The 22710-nt window shown below is 42.8% G+C and overlaps 1 protein-coding gene across 1 annotated transcript in view; it reads left to right on the forward strand.

The window, feature by feature from the left end:
• Positions 1-939: 939 nt before the first annotated feature.
• Positions 940-22710, forward strand: part of PLAGL1 (PLAG1 like zinc finger 1) — a 45175-nt gene continuing 23404 nt past the window's right edge. The window contains exons 1-2 of the mRNA XM_064708265.1: positions 940-1053; positions 18278-18320. Coding sequence (XP_064564335.1) covers positions 18302-18320 — 19 coding nt within the window. The 5' untranslated portion in view covers positions 940-1053; positions 18278-18301. The remainder of the gene's footprint in view (positions 1054-18277; positions 18321-22710) is intronic.

Here is a 22710-nt window from a genome sequence, read left to right on the forward strand (position 1 = left end):
CAGGGGGCACGGGGGGTGCGCGGGGCTCTGCAGCTCCTGGGGGCGTGAGCGCATCAGGGAGCCGAGGGAGGCCGGAGGGAGCGGGCGCTGCAGGCACTAGAGGGCAGGACAGCCCGCGGCAATCCGCATGGAGAAACGACGGGAAGGACACTGCTGGTGTCACCTTTTCTCATTGCACGCTCTGCGCTAGTGACGCCCGTCGGAACTTCCCTCCTCTGTAGAACCCCAATGGCGTCGAACTTTTGCAGAATTTACTCATTTATGGCATGAGGAGCCAATACTTGAATCAACCAGTGCAGTCCACACTTGCTCATAGAACGACAGAGTAGTTTGAATTGGAAGGGGCCTTGTAGATCATCCGGTGCAATCCCACGCCTGCCCTGAGCGGGGACATCTTTAAGTAGGTCAGCTTGCTCAAAGTCCCATCCACCCTGGTGGTAACGGAGAAGGTGGAATCATCTCCTCAGGGCTGACCCGTGACAGTACAAGAAACAGACACTGGTTGCTTCAGGGGAGGTGCACGCCTGCTGGGGTGCGAGTCTGACACCGAATCCCAAGTAAAGGGAGCAAAACCGGGACGTGCGTGCAGGACATTATAAACGTTGTGAGTTGCCTTCCTGGGAAGTTGCTAACCACCAGCAGTGCAGGTCAGGACGTTCTGTGGACCGTCACAAGCACGGACAACTCCGCGGCCAGGGCAGAGGCGGTATCGACAGCCGCGGCACCCGCACTCCCCTGAGAAGGAGCTTCACGCTTTCCCGCTAGCGCCGCCGCACAGCGAGCGCTGGGCACCGGCGGCGGCGGGGCCGCATCCCCGGGCCGTCCCCGCACCCCCGCCCGTCCCGGCGCTCCGCAGGGGCGGAGCGGGCAGGGGAGGCGGCGCGGCCGCCCCTCGTCCCGGCCCTCCCCCGGCCCGCCCGCCGCCGCCCCGCCGCCAGGCGTCTCCCGGGGCCGGGCAGCGCCGCGGGGACGGGAGGAGCCGCCACTGCCGCCGCTGCGCTCCCCGGCCCGGCGCTGGGGGAGCGGGCGGCGCCCGCGGAGCTGGGCCATGAGGTGAGCGGGACCGGCGTGCGGGGCCGGGCCGGGGCGCTCGGGGGAGCGGGGGGCCCGCTCCGGGCGGGGCGCTGGGGGGCGGGCGCCGAGCACCGCGGCTGTCGGACCGGGCCCGCCGCCGCAGGAAAACTGTGCCACAATGTGTCCGCTTTCAGGAGGAGAGTTTCGTCTTTACTTATTTGTTTTCTGCTTGTGCCCCTCGACTTTCCTGACGCCCCGGGCGCCGTGCAGACTCTCCCGCTTGTCCGCCTGCAGCGCCGCGCACCGGAGCCCCGGGATGGGCGTCCGCTCCGGCCCCTCTTGCCTCTGGGCACAGAAAGGCCGCAGGACCGGGAATTTGGAGGAGGAGGGGACGTCTCCTCATCTCTCCTTGGTGCCTCTCTGCAGCCCCGCAGCCCTCACGGCGCTTTCAGGGCGGCGGGCGCTGCGGTGACCGCGGGCGGCGGTGGCACCCCCGTGACGGGAGACACGGGTCGTGGTCCGGGAGGGAGGTTTGTTCCCGCGTGCAAAAACAACTGCGGCTCCAAAGGTGCGCCCTCCGCTCGCACACGGGTCTCGACGGCTGCATCAAACCCTTGCCGACAGAAGCCGCCGCAGCAGGGTTTACACAGTTCTCCATCTCTCTTCAGGAGACCGACAGCTTGCCGAGGTCAAGCCTTGAGCTGTCATTGACTCCTTTGGGACACACAACTTTGTAAAATTTTTTTTTATTTTTTTATTGGGTGGAAGAGGGATTTACTATATTTACTACATTCTACTACATAGGATTTGTTTTTTTCTTAAAGCACTTAACTTGGTTAAAATTTAACTTTCAGTTGTTTATTTTTTTCTCTATTAGAAGTTTCTGTCCCTTAGTCAAATGACAATTCATTTCTGAGAAAGGGGAGTATTGGACAGCCAAACTTTTCTCTGGTGGCTGTTGCTTCCCGTCTGACTTTAACACAACAAGTATGTCCCACCTTGCAATGCTTGGCCAGTAAGGCAAACTGTTTTTATAGAAGGTATTTAAAGTAGCTGATGAAAAGCAGAAGTACTAGCTGCCTATAAAATGTGAGTTAAAACACAATCTTCCCACCTCAGCTGATATTTTTAATTTATAAAGCATTATATAGGACAGAATCCAAACCATGTTTTTGCGTACATGATATATCTACATGCATGTTTGTGGCCACTTTGTCTAACATGATGAGGATGTTCATGAATAAATAGAAATGACATATACGTCCTCTTTCCAGGAAGCAGTAGGAGAGGATGTGCCTGGCATTATTACCAGGAGATTAGCAATCCAGCTCTGACAGAACAGGGAAGAGGCTTCCAATCTGAACACTCAGATTGGATTGCATTGCAGTTGCAAAATTAACGTCAGCAGGTATAACCTGATTCTTCTTGGTTGTCCCAAAGCTTAGCAGAAAATCTGGCTCTTGAAGTCTGAGATACCTAATTACATGCACAAGGTGTCAAGCGGTCCTGTCCCTTCTTGGCGCTTTGCAGGAGTGTCCCTTTTTTATTGTGAGGACTTCAGTATGCCATTGACCCTGCAACATCTCTCTGTGCTCTGACCCTTCGTCGGGGAGAAATAAAGATGCTGGCATTGGGAATTTCCCTTCCCTGCTCCTTCCCGTCCCTGTTGTTGTTTGGAGAAGCAGCTCAAGGAGCACCACTCCGCCTCTGTGCGTGGGGAGTGGTCACACAGCACAGCACAAAATGGGGCTGTGGGGAGCAGGTGGCTCTGGGTGGAACACCGGGACTTGTGCTCAACAGAGGTACAGGTACAGTCACAGGATTGGTGACAAACTGTGCTTTCATTCCTCGATATTGTGTGTGCTTGCTGCCCTGGTGCCACTGTATCTGCAGTATAGTTTCCACCATTAGTGTGTTACTTGCCCTGAATTAGAAGTCAAAGCAGTCAAAATCTCATTTGCAAACCTAATGGGAGCTGAAATAGATCCTGGAGTACTATCTGAAACAGATCCTGGGGTACTATAACTGTGTAATGGGCTGACTGCCACTGCTTTTTGAATTGCTCAGTGCTCTGACATGCAAATAGGAGCTGCTTGTTCTGATCATGCAGATGCTGAAAATTGATAATAGGATTATTTGTGTAAGAAGCAGAAGATGGGATGAGCAGAAATAAAAGAGAAATAAGATTAGAAGGACTGTACCAGTCCCTCTGGATCTGTGTATCAGAGTGAGAACAATAGTGGGAGGTTTGGAGAGTTTGGTACAAAAAAATCACATAAATACAAGAAAGTAATTATTTATTTCATAAAGGGATCCATTAAATCATGTAGTTTATTCTCTAAGTTTAACCAGGGCAGGTCACAAATTCATGGTCTCTAACTAAAGTCAATAACTTCTATTTCCTCTAATTTCTATAATTTTCTCTGCATCAAGAACCTCCTGTTGTGAAGTTCTGTGAGCACTTGCATGTCTTCTTCTCTCAGTGCCTGCCCTTCTACCAGGACTCAGTGGAAAGGAAGCATCATAAGATAATTCCCCTCCCCTTGACTATTGAGACACATTTAATCTACCGTGTATTGCCAGGGCTGGGACCTGATCTGCTGTCCCTCCCTCAAATTCCTAATCTCTTGAGTGATGATTAAACCCCAAAAAACATTGACTCCCACCCTGCCCATAAGTGAATACGTGCATTATACTTAAGGCAGTCATTGTAAGTTTGATGTGTTTGAGCACTTGACTTTACACCTAACTTTATGAATCTAAATCATCCTCTTCAGTAAGAGCAACCTGGCCCACAAGATGTTTTCAAAGCTAGAGTATTGCCAGCTAGTTCCCTACTGGCCCCTCTGAGCTTTTATTTTAAGATGCTCCTGCTTTCGCAGATAAGCATGAGGCCAACAAGACACCAAGGGATCAGCAGTCACACACTTCTACTTCAGCCTGTGCCACTGTGCAGGCAGCTGCATCTTTTAATTGTCACTAAACTCAAAAGAATCTGTTTGTTCTTTTCTTGTGTTGTGTGGAAAGAAGTAGGAAATCTCTTTGAATGATGCCAAGGATACTGCTATTTTGTGATAACTAGCAGGAAATAACAAGAGTTAGGACAGAAAGAAGGTCAGTTGACTTGAATTCTGTATGGGAAAATCTTGAAAGTTGATCATAAAATTTAATTGCACACATATCCTGGAGATAGGCAAATAAATATTTTGCTTCTAATTTTGCTTTTTTTGCTGATTTATCTCTATGTTCCAATGCATTCTTCTGTATATGGGCTATTTACAGTTTGCTGTGGGAGTGTGTTTTGGGTTCCAGATGTCTCTGATGGGACAATCCAGAAGGAAGAGCTATTTCCAATGGACTTTACTGTCTCCATGTTTCCCACATTTCTTCTTTTTCTGCTTGTACTGATTGATTTTTTGTAAAATGGCATGAGTTTCAGTGCTAAATAAGGATCAAGGATGCCTTTGTGAACCAGTTCTGTCTTGGAGGACAGAGTAGATCTGCTTTTATCTTTCTGTGTCTTGCACCTAGAGCACTATTTCAGAAGCTGTTTCACAAACAACTTGGGATGGAAAAATATAAGCTTAGGAAAGCACTTAGGAAAATATTAGTGTAGCAGTATTTAACCTGTGCTAACATGCACAACACCAAGGAAATGTAGTGTATTGAGCAATATTAAATTTTGCTCTTCCACTCACTCTCTTGTATCCAGGTTTCTGTTGCTATTAATGGTGTTGAGGGACTCTTGAGGAGAAGCAAGGATGTCTTCTGCATGAGGGACACTTGTCTTTCAGAGAGAACCACAGCAGCAACAGTCCCATGTGGGTTTTTTTTTGGTCATAAACTGTCATTGCAATTTTGTTGGTGTACTTTACCTGGAATGTTATTTCAATCACTGCAGCTGTAAAATGTGATGGGCAGCTTTGGTTTGTCCTGTCCTGCAGAAATAAGTAACTTTAGATTCATTATGGCTTTTTTAAAGATTACAATAAAAGCGCTGTAAAATTGAGCAAGAAACAAGTTGCTTATATAGCATTACAATTCTATTTCACCAGTGCCTTGACAGGTTGATGCCCAAAGAAGACACCAAGTGTCTAATCATAACATTGTCCTGCAATAATAAGCGGTGGAAGGACTGGTGAAGCACATATCAAAGACATAACTAAAGTAATTCAATGCTTATTTTGTCCCCAAAGAGGTAGAAATTACTTCTTTTCCAGGTGGAATTATCTCTAGAGTCATTGTCACAGATATGGCATGCAAAGAACCAAGAGGAATTTGAAAGGAAGTAGAGATGCTGAACAAAGATCTGAAAAGAGGGACTAAGCAAAAGGCAGAAGGAAGATGGTAAAATGCTGGAAAGTATTAGCTAAGAAAAAGAAGTTACTAAAAACATAACTGATGTTTGATTGGCATGACAAAAGAGAAGCTGGTAGATAAAAGTACAAAACCCTCAGAGATATGTTTTGTAATCACAAGTTCTATTTCAATTCAATTTTCATTCAGTCTTAGCAACCAGCTTAACTTTCTGTCCAGAGGGGCAACCTTTGTAATGCTCTAGAAATATTCCATAGAGTTCTAGGATGCTTTCTGACTTCTGTTTTTAAATTTTTTATGTGCTGAGAGACACAAAAAGACATTAAACCCTTTTAAAGTGATTAAGACAAACAAAGAAGATGTAACAGAATCTTTTCTGCTTCAACTGCACTTAGGTATCTCAGCAATCACCCATAATAATTAGGCAAGTGATTGAATATCACAGTAAGAGATTATTTACCTGCTGAAACACTATTTTTTTGTATTATCAGGGCTCATCCAAGAACAGACCAGAGCTGCTGGTCAGAATGAGTCCAAAAGCGCTCAGACAAAACCACTCCTCCCTCTTTCAGTGGAAGAGAAATTTGAAAACTAGCTCATGAGGTATCCTGAGTAGATGCATCATTTGCTTCTTGTAAACCTGGCAGCCAGACAGCCCTTCCTCATCCCAGTGGTGCCAGGCACTGGAAAGAGATCACTCAGTGTTGGTCCTCAGTGATGGATGCCAATGAAAGTAAGAAAAAATGTGTCAGGTGAGGATTTCCACAGTTAGGCTGTTAGACCCCAGATGAAGATGAATTAAATTTCTCTTGTCCAGAGAAGGGCAGCAAAGCTGGTGAAGGGTCTGGAGCACAAGTCTTACGAGGAGCAGTTGAGGGAGCTGGGGTCGTTTAGACTGGAGAAAAGGAGGCTCGAGGGAGATTCTCCACAGCTGCTATAGCCCACTGGGGGTTGGTCTCTTCTCCCAGGCAACCAGCAACAACGAGAACATTGTCTCAAGCTGAGTTTTAGGTTGGACATTTAGAAGGAATTCTTCACAGAAAAGGTGATTAGACATTGGTATGGGCTGCCAAGGGAGGTGGTGGCGTCACTGTGCCTGGAGGTGTTTAATAAAAAGCTGAATGTGGCACTTAGTGCCATGGTCTAGTGGACATGGTGGTATTTGGTCATGTTGCACTCAATGATCAGAGCTCTTTTCTCACCTAGTTGATTCTGTGATTCTGTAACTAACAATTTCAGAAAAATGTAGCACAGCCTGGAGCACCAATTCATCACAAGCCAGTGAAACTGATACAAGTCTGCAAAATATTTTGGTTTCAGTTAACTCAGGGTATTCAGGCAAAAATAAGTTCACTGGAAATATTTTGACTTGTTCATGACTCACTTGTTTTTACAAATCTAACACTCCTTTCCTCACAAAGCAAGTAAATATGCAGGCAAAGCAAACACATTTACTATAATATCTGTGATACCAAAATTCTGTAGTTCTGAAAGGTATTCTCAGCTTGCCCTTATACGAAACCATTTGAGGGGGTCAGGGAGGTGCTCCTGTAGTGACAGTCACTACGTCCTGGCTTGGAAACATATTGCTTTGGATTTCTAGTTTTGCTTGGAACAAAGGATTGACGAGGCATTTTGTGTCTCTTGGGGGTTGCAGATGGATTGTAATGATATTCTTGTCACTGGTTGTGCCCAGCAAGGCTTCTGGACCTTGTTACTTCTCACATAGCAGCTGCCAGGGACAAGAATAATTTTCACACTTGGAAATCATCTTTACTTGACTTGTGCACATTTACATGCTGCTCTTCTCTCTCAAATGCTCTTAGTGTAATTGATAGAAGGAATTGTCTCCCTTTTTAATCACTGCATTTGCAGATTTTTCACTGAGTCTGTGGAGAGCTCTGGCTAATAAAATGCATCCTAATTTTTAAGCATTTATTGAATGAATAGCAGAAAGGCTTCCCTGGCCAAAACAGAGAGACTGACAAGATAGAAAACAAAACAAGGATAAATGAGTGATTAAATTACTTTCCACCCTTTGTCTTTCTCTAATAGAAAAGATAAGGTTGGAATTTTTTTTTTTCCTTTAAGTTGTTCTTATTGTTTCAACGATTTGTCAGTGTTCATGCCTGAATCTCAGAACACTTCAAGTCTTTGCAGGCTTCTGGACCTATACAGCCAAATATTTACAGATTTGTAGACCTCTAACAAAAATAAAATACTGAATTACAGAGTGTATACTACGATACTAGAGGTCATCAAAGTGACCTGATTGAGAAGGGGTTGTGGTCTCAGTCTTTTCAAAAATAAAATTACCAGATTTTTGCTAAATTTTTCATTCCACTTTTCTCAACATCAAAAATCTCAGCATTATAAAATAATTTTAAAATAAGATATTACAAAAATGAGTACAGACTTCTAAAACTAACAGAAAACAGAGAATATAAATAAGATTGTTTCAGATATTTTTTACCCAAATAAAAAAAAGCAGTTCATTAAATAGTTGAGACAATGTAGTGTCTTTTTTGATCTGTAAAAATATCAGCAGGATATATTACTTTGAAAATTTTTTTTGTCAAATTCACTAATTTTTTCAACTGTATAAGTCTCTGAATTATCTTTGTGGTCAGTGATTTGCACTGATAACTTTATCAATTTATTAAGTAATCATCTAATTTAGAAAAACCCATAGTCAAGTTATAATTTTTAATATTAAATTCTAGCCTGATAGCAAAAATGGTCGCACATCTACTGAGGTGTTATAGTTGCTATCATACTTTTAATAATATATTTGAGTCCCAGAATCTGAAATTGCATTAAATTTTAATTTGAATGTCATGTGTTTTGACAAGGATATTCTTCCAAAGTTGAATCCACAAAGTTTATCAAACAACTTAAGGCAGCATAATTGTGGAGAGTGTGACCTGTGCCTAAGTTTCTCAGCAGAGCACTGACTCTTGAATTGTATGGGTTCTCCCAATGTGAATATGGTTAGCAAGTCATTAGCAACCATTTATTGGAGATCTGTTAGCTTGTTATTGAGATTGTAGTAAATGCTGGAGATCAGAATGTCATGGTACAACGAGGAAAATGCACTTTGGTAGCTGTTGACAGAAAACATCCAAGTATTTGACAGTGGGCACTTTTAGATAACCCTGAGTTCTTCCACTTGCAGACCTCACATGCTGTATAAACATCTGACAGAGTATGTTCATGTAGGTTTTTGTAAATTACTAACCCAGCCTTCTGGTAACTTGGGGTGAGCATCTGAGTTGTTTCAAGTTACTTTTCATTAACTCACAGAACCATACTAAATGGATGTTTCAAAAGTCAGAGCTGGAGTAAGAGGTCATGCAACTCAGTGAAGGAATGAAGACAAGTGTCCTCTCAGTGAATTTTAATAAAAGGTTGGAGATCACTTAGCTTGTTTTGTCTAAATTATTGTAACTTTTCTATGTCAAGATCACTTTTAAATGAAGAAATGGTGTTCTTTGCCTCTGTTGCTAGAGCACATGGAGAAGTTAATCAAGTTCCAAGGCTGTCTCTGAAAAACTGGCATACAGACAAGTGACTGCAATAAAAATGCCAAACTGCTGAAATACAAGGTGTATTTTATATCAACCTGCACTTGGCATTCGTTAATCTGTGGTGCACCCTATTCCAAGCTCTTTATTTGGTACTGACAGGGGATTTAACAGTGACTTGTTTTTAAGTTGTTTTTGTCATTCTGTGGAGGTAGTGGCTCTTCCTTTACTTTCAGTCTCCACAACATTGACCTTGTTATCCTGTTTTCATAATTCCTTTCACATTCTCTTTCACTGAAAAAAAGAACCTTGTGTAGAGAAGAGACAGTCTCCTTTAATTTATTCAAGTTTCAGTTTTGCTGGACAAAACAGTAGAACAACATTGCCCTGCAGGATGAAATTTTAAATGAGCATGAACACTGTGCATGTAATGCCACATTTTTTTGGCTTCTTGTTTGGCTTCTTGTAATGTGCAAGAAGTGGCACAGAATTCCAGACAGGTTTGTATACCATGCAATTCCAGGTCTGCAAGTGCAGACCTCAGAAGGGCAGGAGTCCTGTTATAACTCTGTGTGACCAGTTGTCAGTATGGGAGAACAAAAGTTTCATTTAATCTTTAGTTGACAGTGGGGAGCAACATTTTATCTCTTTTTTTTTTATCTGAGAAGGAGGTTACTGGGCTGAGTATGAATTGTCTGCATTTATCTCTGCTTTTATTCAACAATAATCTGTGAGCCACAATTTGCAGATCTTTGAAGTGATTAAATGGCTTGATAACCAAAGGAAAATTTAAGGAAACAGCTAAGTAATATTTAGGAACATGTGTAGCTTTCGTTATTAAAGCATATATGCACCATTTGGAGGATTTGGTTATTATTAGAGTTGTGCAACACAGGCATTCTAGGCACTACTATGAAAATATAACCCCTAAAACAAACATACCTTTTAAGAGAAGGCAATAAGAAATCACTCCCCGAGTTACAGTTTAGTTCCAATAGAATCAGTCCCTGACAATTAATGTGATGGCTAATTTCAGTAAATTAGTTCTAATAATTACCCCTTGCCTCTGTGCCATCTGAAGTGGCGGCTTGCATTTCCCATGCAGTATCCTGCTCCAGCCAGTGCACGTGTGAGAGCAGGAGGGAAGGGATGTGGGTGGTTTGGCTGCCGAGTTGGCCACTGACAGGTCCAGCTGCTGTCCAAAGGAAATCTGAGCTTGCAGGTTGAAGCAAACAAATGGAGCAATGTGACAGGCAGCTGTTACCCAGTGTAAGGCTTGTAGCGTTAATTGAAACAAATCAGCTCCTGCTGTCTCTGCCTCCAGTGTTAAGTTCTCAGTGAAAACTTTGCCTATGCTTCAGAGTTATAAGGATGTACTCGTGTTATCATTGCCTACTTCTGGCAGCTCAAGCAAATCTCTGAAGTATAGAGCCTTTGGGAGTGGAGAGGAAAAAGAAAACATTTTTACTAGCCAAGAAGCTGTTAACAAACAGTGAGGCATGTTGTGGAACAGCATTACTTATGCTTTGCCACATAATTTAGGTATAGGGACATCCAGCGTTTATGAAGAAACTAAAGAGACTAAGCTCCTAAATCCCTTAGAATCACTGTAAAGATCACTTTGCATCTAAAATAACCGAAAAGTACCAATATTCTTGACCCAAAATCTTTTTCAGATAAATCTTCCTCCCTTTCTGAATGAAATCATTTCCCAGCATTGAAGTTTAAAACTACTGACAGTGTATGAGAGTGAGCAAAACAGAGAAGTGAAATTTGACCAAATAATTTGTGAGTGTTTTTATAACATAGCAGCAACATTGCACATTGCATCACCTTGTTGCAATAGTGCTTAGGTTGCATATGTTGTAGATAATGTGCAAGATTGTGAGCATTTTGAGGGTGGGAGGTTTTAGATTACCATAATCTAAGCAAGATATATGAGGTAAGGTGTTGGCTTCTAGATGATAAATCTGTTTTTATGATTTCCTGAAATTTACTGACATTGCCAAAGTACCGACTAAAAGTGTATCCCCCACTCTGGTCACGGGAGTGACTTTTGCACCGTGTGGGAACTTGTCTGTTTGTCTGTCTCTGCTGTGGGTTTTGCTCACCACATTTGGAAAGTTTTCAGCTGGTAGTGTGTGTTATTTGTATCAAACTTATGAAAGAAGTGAGTGTTAAACCCCAGGTTTTTGTCAAACCTTTTTTGAAGCCACAGACTTGTTGACTCTTTGGGGACAGCTTCTTGAGAGTGATTGCAGGAAAGGGACAGAATCTCCCTGCTAACCTGTCTGTCCATCAGAGGAGTGGCAGTGCCCTTCTTGAAATTAGTGTTGGGATGCAGCCTTGAAGTGATGAAAAGTTTAGCCAAGGTATTGAGGGAGAACAGGAAAAAGTGCTTTTTCACGTGACCTTGTACAAGTGGGTTTGGTGTTTATTTTATGCTGGGGTTCAGTCCTGAGTTTCAGCCAGTAGACCAGAGTCCTCTCCAAAGGGCTCATTGAAATGGAAATGGTTTTGCCCTGCTGCTGTGGAATGCAAATTATTTTAGGAATGTTCCTGGGTCTTGAGGCTTTCTAAAGCTCACACTTACAAGATTTATTTTTTTTTTAGCTCATTTTATCCAATTCTCATAGGAAAATAAGGATCCAGAAAGATGATTGGTGCCTTGATCCTGACCCAGCAAAATATGAAGTGTAGGTTTGTCTTCATGTGTACAAATAGTTCCCTTCAAGTTAGTGGTGGGAAAACATGGGAAATACAGAATTGCTTTGCTGGATCGCAGTCAAAATTCTGAGTGCTTTGCAAAGCCAAAAAACAAGAGCAGCCCTCAGTAAGGCAGGCTGGCATGAGATGCTGTTTGGTATCTTTTCCTAGGAGTTTGTCTCCCTTTTGTTACTGTCTCTTTTAAAAACAATCTATATAATAGCTTTTCTTGTTATCAGGGCACTGGAGATGGGCAAAGACTTGTGTTTGATGTCTTGTCTGCCACAGATCTTCTGCTGACCGAAATAGACCAGTGCCAAGTGATACAGGCTTGGAAAATATGGTGAGAGACAGTGCCATATTTCAGAACAGGAAGAATTCACTTTGAAACATGGAGTGGGATTTGTTCATCTTTGTGTTTCTGGTATCAGGGCACAGGATATAAGATGTATTTACATTTAATGAAAATTGGGGCTTTTTTGCTTTAAACTGAAAACAGAATTGGATAGATGAGTTGCCTGTGTGTGGACCATATTTGCTGATACTACATGTTGAAGTGATCATAAGCAGGTTTGAGTATTGATTGGTTGGTGGAGGGAAGTAAGGCAGGATTTTTTGATGTATCCAGATTTAATGCTTGGTATAGCTTTGCAGAAATATTAGCCAAGGGATCCAAAAATTTGCAACAGGATGACTCTTAAAGTCACTGGGAACTGACAGGGCTCTTAGTTGCTTGCATACCACTGCATTTAATCTGTGGAGATGTGTATATAGTTATAAAGTTTCCTTCAGCAGCAGGACCAGTTTATGTACTTGTATAGTGTTTGTGTGTCTGTAAACACAATTTAAAACATTATCATGAAGGTATACAAAATATCCTTAGTTAATACATTAGAGAAAACATCCTTGAGCACATGACTTTTGTCCATTCACAGTCTGCCTCATGATTTTGTACAGTTCTTTTACTTCTGCATAGTCCTTTGTAAAAGAGAAAGACAATACATTTATAACATTGGGTTGTCCTAATTTTTTACATTCACAAATAAGACTTACTTAGGGGCCTTCTGCAATATTAGTGAGTCAAAAATCTGGATTGTGGACACAAGCTTTCATATGTTGTACTTCACAAGCTTTTTTGCTTGATCAAGGGAAAAGATGCAGAATCCTGTACATAAAGAAAAATATGATGGCAAATCAGTTTTTCTCTTTTGCAATTATGAAATAATACTATGAGCTGAAAAAAACCCCCAAGTAATTGTAAAAGTACAAATTATACTATTTTATGTTGTAAATAAAGTGATTTATAATTTAATCTATTTTCCTAGTGAGAGCCTCTACATATGATAGACTAAAAATGCACAGAATATCACTGTTGATCAGTGACATCAAACAAACATAAATCATATGTTTGAGGGATTGTACTTAGCGTGCACTAAATCCTGATATGGAGGTACATGTGGGACTAAGACACGCTTGATAAAATCTATGTGGGTTTCTTTACATGAAGATTTTGGCCGTGCATATAATCTTTCCTTATTAGTACTCTGTCAATCTTAAGCAATTTCTACATCATTATTATTGTCTTTCTTGTTCATGAATTTGGGAGAAGAGAAACTATGTCAGCAGTTAGCCCAGCACAAGCACTAGCAGTGGCCAAAATAACACAAGCAGGGACATCAGTGGAATGCTAATGCTGTGTGATAGATTCCTTGTCTCCTGAAGGTGTTTTCTTCTGAGGGATTGCAACCTGAGTCATCAGGTGTGCTGAAAGTTAAACCCCAGCAACTGATTTCTGTGGTGGTGGAAAGAGAGTCCTTCCTGATTTAATCTCAGTGTAAGTAGGTTAAGTGTGGTTTTCCTGTCACATCTTTGCTTGTGCATTTTAGACATCTGCAACTCTATTGCTTACCATAGATGTCTTGAAAAAATACATTTCCTTGTGTTTTACCTTTGCTCAGTTAAAATATGATAAAAGGTACTTAGATAACAATGTCACTTACTGACTGTTGTGAATCTATAAATGGCTTGTGCTGGGCATTCTTCTGAGTATCCAAGGGATAGCAGTGCCCCTTTTCAGCTGCATGAGTAAGGTGGACAGATGACTTCACATAGTGAGATTAGTCTTTTGGTGACTGGTTAATTAATGTGCCTCTTTGGTGGGCAGCATGAAACTGAGGTGCATTTGGGGGCTGTATAACGTCAGATCACTACAAAGGGTGTGCTTGTGTTGACAGTTGTCTTTGTTTTTGGACATTCTTTTCTTCTGGAAAGCAATGTAAGGAATTCTGTAATAACCTCTGAGGACCTGGTGGGGGGCAGAAGCTGACTGGTCCCAAACAGCCATGTTTCAACTCACAGTGGGTTCATAATTCAGAGGCTCTGATCCAAGTCTTTGTCTCTGCATGGCACAGGTCTCTTTTGCAGGCAGCTTGTTCTCTTGTTATCTACAGATGGCATCGTGTTGCAAGCACAAGGTATCACCCACAGTGTGAAAGCTTTTCCTGTTGCTGCCACTTTTGTCTCTTCCCATATCTGGGCCTGCTTTTCCCTTGGCTTTCTGTGGTATGATGCCAGGGAAGATAGATGTACATGTTCTGAAAGAGAGGTCAGTGGAAGAGCTCTGTCACATGAGCCCATGTGAAAATCCTTGGGTGTTACATGCAGGGCAGCTGTCTCAAGCAGCAAGTTGTGCTCTTAGGCTGCAGACATTGCAAAGGCCTCACACAGCACTTTCCTGGCTTCCCTTGCCATGGAGTTTGTCATCTCTGGTAAAGATGAGCTTCAAGGTCAGGGAAACAAGTGCTTTTTGATGAAACCTTGTCACCCTCCTGGAGCTCTGCAGGGAACCTGCAGCAGCTGGAGAAGCTGGAGCCTTTGCTGCCCTCCTTGCTGGCTCCCAGTGTGAACACTGGTTAGCAAGGAAGTTATCAAGGCCATTGCTGGCAGCCTTCATGGATGTCTCGTGCATCATGAACAGCCCCATAGGTCCTGAGCAGGCTGGTTTTCCTTGCTATGCATTTCCTTGTGGACTTCACCTTTCCTCTGGTGTAGCAGTGACTTTGTAGATCCTCCTCATAAAACTTACTTGGTTCCATACTTCAAAACTGCTGCCTATTTTCATTATTTCCATGTCTTCTGCACCAGAACAGAGCAAGTAACAGGCATTTTATTTCCCACTGTGGGCTCTAGAAATATCAGGACTGTCCCTTGAGACTGGATCACCATCATATGTATCTGAATCATACATGCCCACAGCATGCCCACTACAATCACTTATAAAACATAAAATGCATAGTCACTGAATTTTTGCCAATGGTGGAGCAACTGAAAATAACCCAATCCCTAAAATCCTGTCTCCTACACAAAATACACTGTGACATGTCCTTCTAGGCAGTGCACTTCCTCTAATGGGTGCAAACCACTTTCCACCACCACAAAGCAATGAACTTTTCATCATTCAAAGTGCCTGTAATCACTGCTTTGCTATCTTTTGACTGTTAGCTATCTATTATATTTAACCCATCAAATCTTCCTCAGCCTAAATGAATAAATTATTTTCCTGATACCTGAAAGCCTGTAAAAACCTCATTAAGCTTTGCCTCACATTTTCTAGGCTGCAATTTTCACATATGGGAAACATCTCCCGCTCAGCTTCTCTTCCTCTTCTGCCCATTCATTGATGAGAAAGGAGGCTACTTAAGAGCAGCTACAAACAACTTATTTTGGCTGTGTGGGCAGCACAGCGAATTTGGGCAGTGTGGTTCATGGCCAGGCACCTGAGTTTACATGTGGCCAGAAACTGCCAGGCACCGTGCCTGCTGGCACAGCACCTGTGGCTGGCACAGCTCTGTGTGTGTTGGAGCCCCCTGGGTCAGAGGGCAGTACACTGCACAAGGGGAGCCCTCGTACCCTTGAAGAAGGAGAGGGATTTACAGTATGGTTTTGTGTAGCTAGGATGATGGGCAGCTCTGGGTCCCTGTTGAGGATAACTGCAGGTAAGAGCTGGCATAGCTTATGAAAGAGCTTGTAGTTCTGCTTAAACTCCCCTGCCCCTGCAAATGCAGGTCAAGCTTTGTTGTACTTATCCTCACCCTGTCAGAGAGAAAGTCTGAACCAGCTGTTGGGAGAGGAGCAGTTCCCTGTGGTGATGTGCCTGCTGTTCTGTCCTGAGAGTTGTGTTGCAGTGACTGGGATGCCCTCACAGAGGTGCTCCCTCTTGGTCTGTAGTTTCTGTGCCCTTCCCAAGGGCTGGACTTGGGCACTTGGGGTTGCTGTTGCTAACACTGTTTCATCATAGAAATGTACAGGGGGAAGAATTTCTCAGGCATCAGTGGCCTGTGGAGAAAAACATTTTGGTGATTTACCTCCAAAATGACATAATAGAACAACTCAGCCAAAACTTTATTGGGATGTTCATGGACCACAGTGTCACTGTAAGAATGGAGGATATGTGGGGGCCAGAGAGGTCATGGACTGAGGCTGCACTTCCTCATGGCAGGCCAGCGCTGCACACCAGATGTGTGACAATGAAGCTATACCACTGACTCAAACCATATGGACAGGAAGAACTTGTGTTTTGGTGGTTTACCAGGTAATTACCCTGCAAATTGAATGCCAACACAATTAAATCATTTTATCACAAATCTAGTTATTGAGTGGGGGAAATGAAATCTCTATTAGTTGATGGCACTGCTTTGACAGTGATAACATGTAGCCTGCTGTTTCTGAGGATGACAAAGGCTGGTGTGTGTACAGTCACATATGGATGCTATTAAAGTCCACTGTTCCCCCTGCAAGGGCTATATTTTTAGAAATTAACACCCCAGACAAGAGTCTTGCTCTCAGCCAGAATGGCATGAAACTGCAGAGTAGATTTTTTCAGAAATGAAGTCTTTTCTGGGTGATGGAAATCAGACTAGGACACTTGCTGCTTAGGAAGCCTGCTGTCAGCATGCCTGTTCTGTCTGGAAAGAGGACTCACTGATGTCCCTTTCCAGATGTGGGCACCTTTACTTCTGCTTTCTCTCAGCACAAGTCAGTTCTCGCAACCAGCCCAAGTTAATTTCGAAGTATCTTGGTAACTATCATTGTATTTTTAAAAATGAAGATTTTTTTTTGGACCCATTTCAGTCAGTAACAAAATACAGTTGTCTTCATCAGAGTCATGTTTTCATAGAATCATAGAATAATCTAGGTTGGAAAAGACCCTTCAGATCATCGGTCCAACAATTAACCCAGCCCTGCCATGTCTCTAAGCACCATAGCTACATTTTTTTAGAAAAAAATCCACAGAAATGGGGACACACCTCATGGCAGCCTGTTCCACTGCTTGATAACTCTTGATGAAGACTTTTCTCGTAATATCTAGCCTAAACCTCTCATGGCACAACTTGAGGCTGTTTCCTCTTGTCCTGTTCCTTGTTACTTGGGAGAAGGAACTCATCCCACCTGGCTACAACCTCCTTTCAGGTGTTATATAAAGTCATGAGGTTTACTCCATACAACAGAACTTCCTTTCCCCATAGCTTCCTTTTCTCCAGGCTAAACAAAGCCAGTTCCCTCAGCCGTTCCACACAAGCTCTGTGCTCCAGACTCTTCACCAGTTCTGTGGCCCTGAACTCACTCCAGCCTCTCAATATCTTTCTTGTAGTGATGGGCCCAGAACTGATCTCAGGATTTGAGGTGCAGCCTCACCAGTGCTGAGTACAGGGGGACAATCCCTGCCCTGCTCCTGCTGGCCACACCATTGCTGATCCAGGCCAGGATGCCATCGGCCTTCTTGGCCACCCGGGCACAGCTGGCTCATGCTCAGCTGCTGTTTTCCAGCACCCCCAGGTCCTTTTCTGCCAGGCCACTTCCCAGCCACTCTTCCCCAGCCTGTAGCCCTGCCTGGGGCTGTTGTGACCCAAGGGCAAGACCCAGCACTGGGCCTTATTGAACCTCTTTCATTCACCCTGATTCATACGCACACACACACACACACACGCGCCTTTAAACACTGCCTTAAACACTGCCTGATTTATACAGGACATAAAATGGCATACACTGATGTGATTTGTATTGTTATTTGTGGGTCCCCTTAGTAAAGCAGGCATTATTATTTCTGTAGCTCCAAGTAGCCTTATTCAGTCATGGGGATACCCGTGTGTTGGGGATTGCTCAGACAGCTACAGAAAACTCAGATTCTACTCCTGTGGTCAAAAACCAGCAGATGAATGGGAAGGGAACAAAATGAATGAGTTCAGGAAAAACCAAAAGCCTCCAGAAGTCCTTCAAGAGAGCAATTAACATGTCTTGCCTCATATTTGGTTAATATTCTTTTTGACTGCGCAAAGGTTGGGACTGTTAGAAATATCAGGCTTAAACACAGAATAGCATGCAATGGGGTAAAATATATGATGCTTGAAAATTCTTTTGTAATTGATGCCTGGAAAATACATAATAATAAAAGTTAATGAAGACATGGAATACAGTGAACTGCTCTTAATTAAAATGCACTACATTAAAATTGTCAGTTTACATGGTCTGTGAAATGAAGTGAAATCAGTTTTTCTTTTCCTCTAAAAACTGAAGTTTTTCCTTTTTAGATTTCTGTAGCTGTGTTCTTATTTCCTAAAGAGCTAAAAGACTATGCATATGATTATTAGCATGAGATATAAACATGAATAGCCCTAGTTCAGAAAACTGATAATTCTTTTTTCATTTATTTTGTGTAGGTTTCCTTTGCCTGATCTGTAAACATGTCTACAGACCTGCTCTGTAAGTACATTTCCATCATCCCACAGTGATTTTTTTGTACCATATGTTTTTATCGGATTCCCAGATGTACTCATGATTGATGTCTTTTATCTGAAGTATAAAGTCTGCTTTTACATTTGCGTTTCTTCTGGGACATCTGTGAAACAATATTACCATTATAATCAATGAGATTATTCTTGGAGTAAAGCATGACTTAATGTGAGTAAAATTGTAAAAATCTGGCCCAAGCATAAGAACAGACTGGTTCATTGAGATTTAAAACTGTAATTCTCTCTAAAATGTTTTATCTATCTTTGGCACAAATACCATCCCAGATTACTGCAGAGTGATGTGCTCGGGGTTTTTTAATCATCTTGTGAATTTAACTCCTGTGCTTCCAAGGCATCATTATCCCAGTCACATCCAAATCTCCTGCCGTATCACTATAATTTGTCCTTCTTCTTAACAGACAAGTGCTATATCCTTATGCTTTGCTGTCGTGACTGCCACGGAAGGTTTTGCTCACGTTTCCCAGATACTTGCACTCTCTCACTCCAGCTTAAGTTATCTGAAGCATTAAGCACATTTTTTTCTGCTTGTTGATCTGATCTACATGCTTTCTTTTGGAGTCCCTCCAGTGCCTCAGCTGCCTTTTTTTATCATTGCCTCCAAGGGCTGCCCAGCTGCTCACTGTGCAACGTAAGAGAGGGAAATTTCAGACACACATTTTATCATTCTTCAGTACTTCCTTAGAGGAACAAGGAAAACAGGATTGGGGGTTTATTCATTGAAACTGCAATCAGTTAATAAATATAAAACCATCAGTGGCTTAATGGAAGGTAGCAATTACATGGGGAGATCAAGTTATTTGTTAAAATGCATTTTTAAAGTTTCTACTGTGAAATGGAAATTTCGAGGTATGCTTAAATGCCATTTAGATACAGAGAGAACTCTAAAACAAGGAATGTAATATGCCTGACTGTATTGTATTCAACAGGCAAAATTATCATCAGGAGTGAAATATTAAAGAGGGCAGGGTGACTGCACAGGGGTCATGGTCAAGACTCCTCAGCTGTACTCAGATGTTTGTCTCTTTTAGGAATTTTATCCACTGGCAGTTTCATTTTTCTTTTATTCAGCTCAGCAACAGTGCCTTTCTCGTGTTCCCCCAATGACCAGGGAGCTAGAGAAGTTGTCACCTGCGTAGAGGCTGAAGGAGTTGGGTGTGTTCTGCTCGAAGAAGAGGAGGCTCAAGGGGATCAAGTCATGGTCTTGCAGTACAGAAATGGTGGTTATGGAGAAGGAGTTAGAAGCAGCCTTTCCCCAGGCATGCACTGTGACAGGACAAGAGGCGATGGCCACGAGCTGGGGGAGGTTCTTGTGCATGCAAGGGGCATTTTCAGTGGGGGATCAGTCAAATGTTGGAATGGGCTGCTCAGGGAAGTGGTGGAGTTGCCCACGCTGAAAGTATTTGAGATACAGCTTGACAAAGCCCTGGGTAATGCTGTTAAAGGACCTGCATTCAGCAAGAGTCTCAGCTAGTTGATCATTGCAGGTCTCCTGCAACTTCAGTAATTCTGCAGTTCTGTATTTCCTTGTGTTCTCAGCTGTCTTCTGTGCAGTGAGATGTCATCCCTACCAGCTGTCCCTGGTCTTCCCAGTATTGTACTGCTTGTGCTGTGCCAGATCCTGTGATACTTGCTCGTGTTAGTGGGATAGACATTTGTCTTCTCACTTGGAGACGTGTCAGGGGCCTGGAGGCAGTGCCAGTGCTGAGGGAACTCTCCAGGTTCCAGCTGGTGGGTGTTTGTGACAGCCTGGTAGTGCCTTGGTAAAACATCGGTGCACAGAGAATGCTAAAGAATGACATGGCAAATCTCTACAGGTGTGAATTGACTTCAGAGCTTTATGTCTGTCTGTATATAAATAAATATTTCAGGGCCAGCCTGTGAGTTCCGTACTAGCATTTACAAACAAGCAACAAACACTAGGGTGTGTGTGAGGGATAATATCTACCGGACTGTGTTCCAGTTAAGGAATTTGGATATAACCAAACTGTTTGTGGAGGAAAAAAGAAGGAGATGAGGAGCATTTAGACTTGTGGAGATGGTGCCAGGTGGTTTCAGCACCAGGTCTCTGGCTCTTACTGTTTAGCCAGCCTAACCACCAGTCCTTAAGCTTGACCATGACATTGTCTTTTTGTTGAATACAAGGTCAAATTTTAGCATTAAAAATCTTGTTCCAGGTTACAATAATCAAGACAAGATGTATAATGAAAAAAAGTAAAAATTCTACCCAAACAGGAACGAACCCCCTTAAATTCCTTAGGAAAAAACCCTCTGCAGTCTAGGGCAAATTGCACAAAGAAAATATCACTGTTGCACAATACAAGGGCTGCTGCAGCTAGACCTCAAACTCCAGCAGCTAAGTCTTCAAGCTTGTGGAAATAAATCAGAAAAGCCAACATTCCAGAGAAGTTTCAGCACAATGAATTTGAGGTAGCAAACATTTCTCCGGTTTAGATGGAGAAGCTAAGGAAAAAAAAAGGCGTTTGTGAAAAGTCTGTCAGCTACTGAGGTTCGGCCGGTCGGGGAAGCAGCAGACTTCCCTTGGAGCTTGTTTTCCTTTTTATCCTTGGATGAGCTGGTGTGCAGTACATTATGCTGCCTGAATGTGGGGGTTTGTCACGGTTAGCGCCGGGGCTGCCCCAGGAATGCAGGAAGGCGATGGGCGTGAATGGAGCGGGCAGCGCTCGGTGGGGACCGAGCCCACTCCTCGGGAAACCTGTTGCTGCTCCTCTCAGCCCAGCCGGCCAAAGCCAGGCAGGAAAGGAGGTGGGTCTTTGATCTCTTTGTTGTAGCTGCTCCCTGGGAATTTGCTGAAATCAATGCCCTGTTTTCCTGAAGAAATGAATGGCTATGCCTAACTAGCTTTGTGAAGCGCTGGGGAATTCACTGCTTCTGTTTATTGACAGCTGAAAAGGAGCACATGGTCCTGAATGGGTCCTCCTGGGGAAACAAAACAGAGCAGAGTTAGACTTAGTTGAATACAGGGGCATTTGGAAAAGTCTGCCGAAGGAGGATGACATGGTTCCTTACACCCTGGACTAGCATAGCCTGACTTTTTACTAAAATTGCCATTTAAAATAAGGTAAGGTTTGTTTTGATTTCCCATATGTAGTGCGATTATGAAATGTTTGCAGTTCTGTTCTTGAGTGCAAAACCAATGTTTGAGTTGTATTCTATCATGGGAAATACCTAAGTAACTCTTGTGCTGTTTCTGGCCTCTGTGTGAGTTCATTTGTTCTTTATCTAGTGGTGATTAATGAATATGAAAAGTAATAGAAAATCAGTATTCGGGTCTTCCAGTCAGGTCCTGAACATCAATCATTCATGTAAGCTATGATATGTAATTTTTTATACCTTTGAAAATCAGCTGAGTTGCATCAGACGATTTCTTAACTGGTACAGACTGCTGTGTCAATACTTACACACAAGGCTGGGACTAACATGAGACCCTGTCTGGCAGAGAATCTGAGAATCTCAAAGTCCTTTGAAATGTGAGGATATATTTCCAAACCTCTGTTTCCATGTGTGGACTCCAGGCAAGAGGCAGACTGACCACTATGCTTGCCTGCTGCTGGCTTTAGGTGTATGTGGGTTTTTTGTAAAGACAGAAGAATAGTAAGAGGAGGATGATGATGAAGGAGCAGTATTTTCATTGTGCAAGTCCAGAACAGTTTATTAGACCAAGGGCATTTGGTGTGTAATTCATATGTAAATTTTCTACTGAAAACAGGAGAACAAATTGCCAGAGTTTCTACATTAGTTTCTGTGGTGAGTGAAGGAAAAGATTTCTGGGCTCATGCAGCTACGACTTCCAGGTGTGGCCTAATTATGATAGCAGGAAAAACCTTAAGTAATGTCACTTCTTCCTTTGTTAGTTTAAGTGTGAGGGTAAGCTCAGAGCAGAGTAATTGCTGCCATGCAGGCTCGTTCTTACATGGCAGTAGGAATTGCTGGGGTTTTGTTGCAAACCCCATTTAAAGTGTCTGTACATGGGCACAGTAGTTTGAAAACTTTCAAGTTGTCCCCTCATTTTGAGAGAAATCCTTGGGAAGTTTCATATTTTGTTGGAATAGTTTGTGTTCCTCAGTCTGGCATTTTTTTCTTTGAGTGATTTTGAGCTAGTATTCTTAACTAGTTTCGTTGCATTTTTTGCTTTTCCCAGCAGATAACTTATCTGTTTTGCTTGGAAGAATTTGGGCTCCATATGCAAACATGCTTTCTTTAGATTACTTTGTGATCCTTAAAATGAAAATACATTGCTTAACTGTCGAGCATCAACATGTTTGCTTGTAGCTTCTACTGTTAAGTTTCCAAGATTTTCAGAGAGAAAAAGCAACAAAAAA

This window comes from Zonotrichia leucophrys, chromosome 3 (genome assembly GCF_028769735.1).
Source record: "Zonotrichia leucophrys gambelii isolate GWCS_2022_RI chromosome 3, RI_Zleu_2.0, whole genome shotgun sequence".
In the NCBI taxonomy this organism is placed as follows: domain Eukaryota; kingdom Metazoa; phylum Chordata; class Aves; order Passeriformes; family Passerellidae; genus Zonotrichia; species Zonotrichia leucophrys.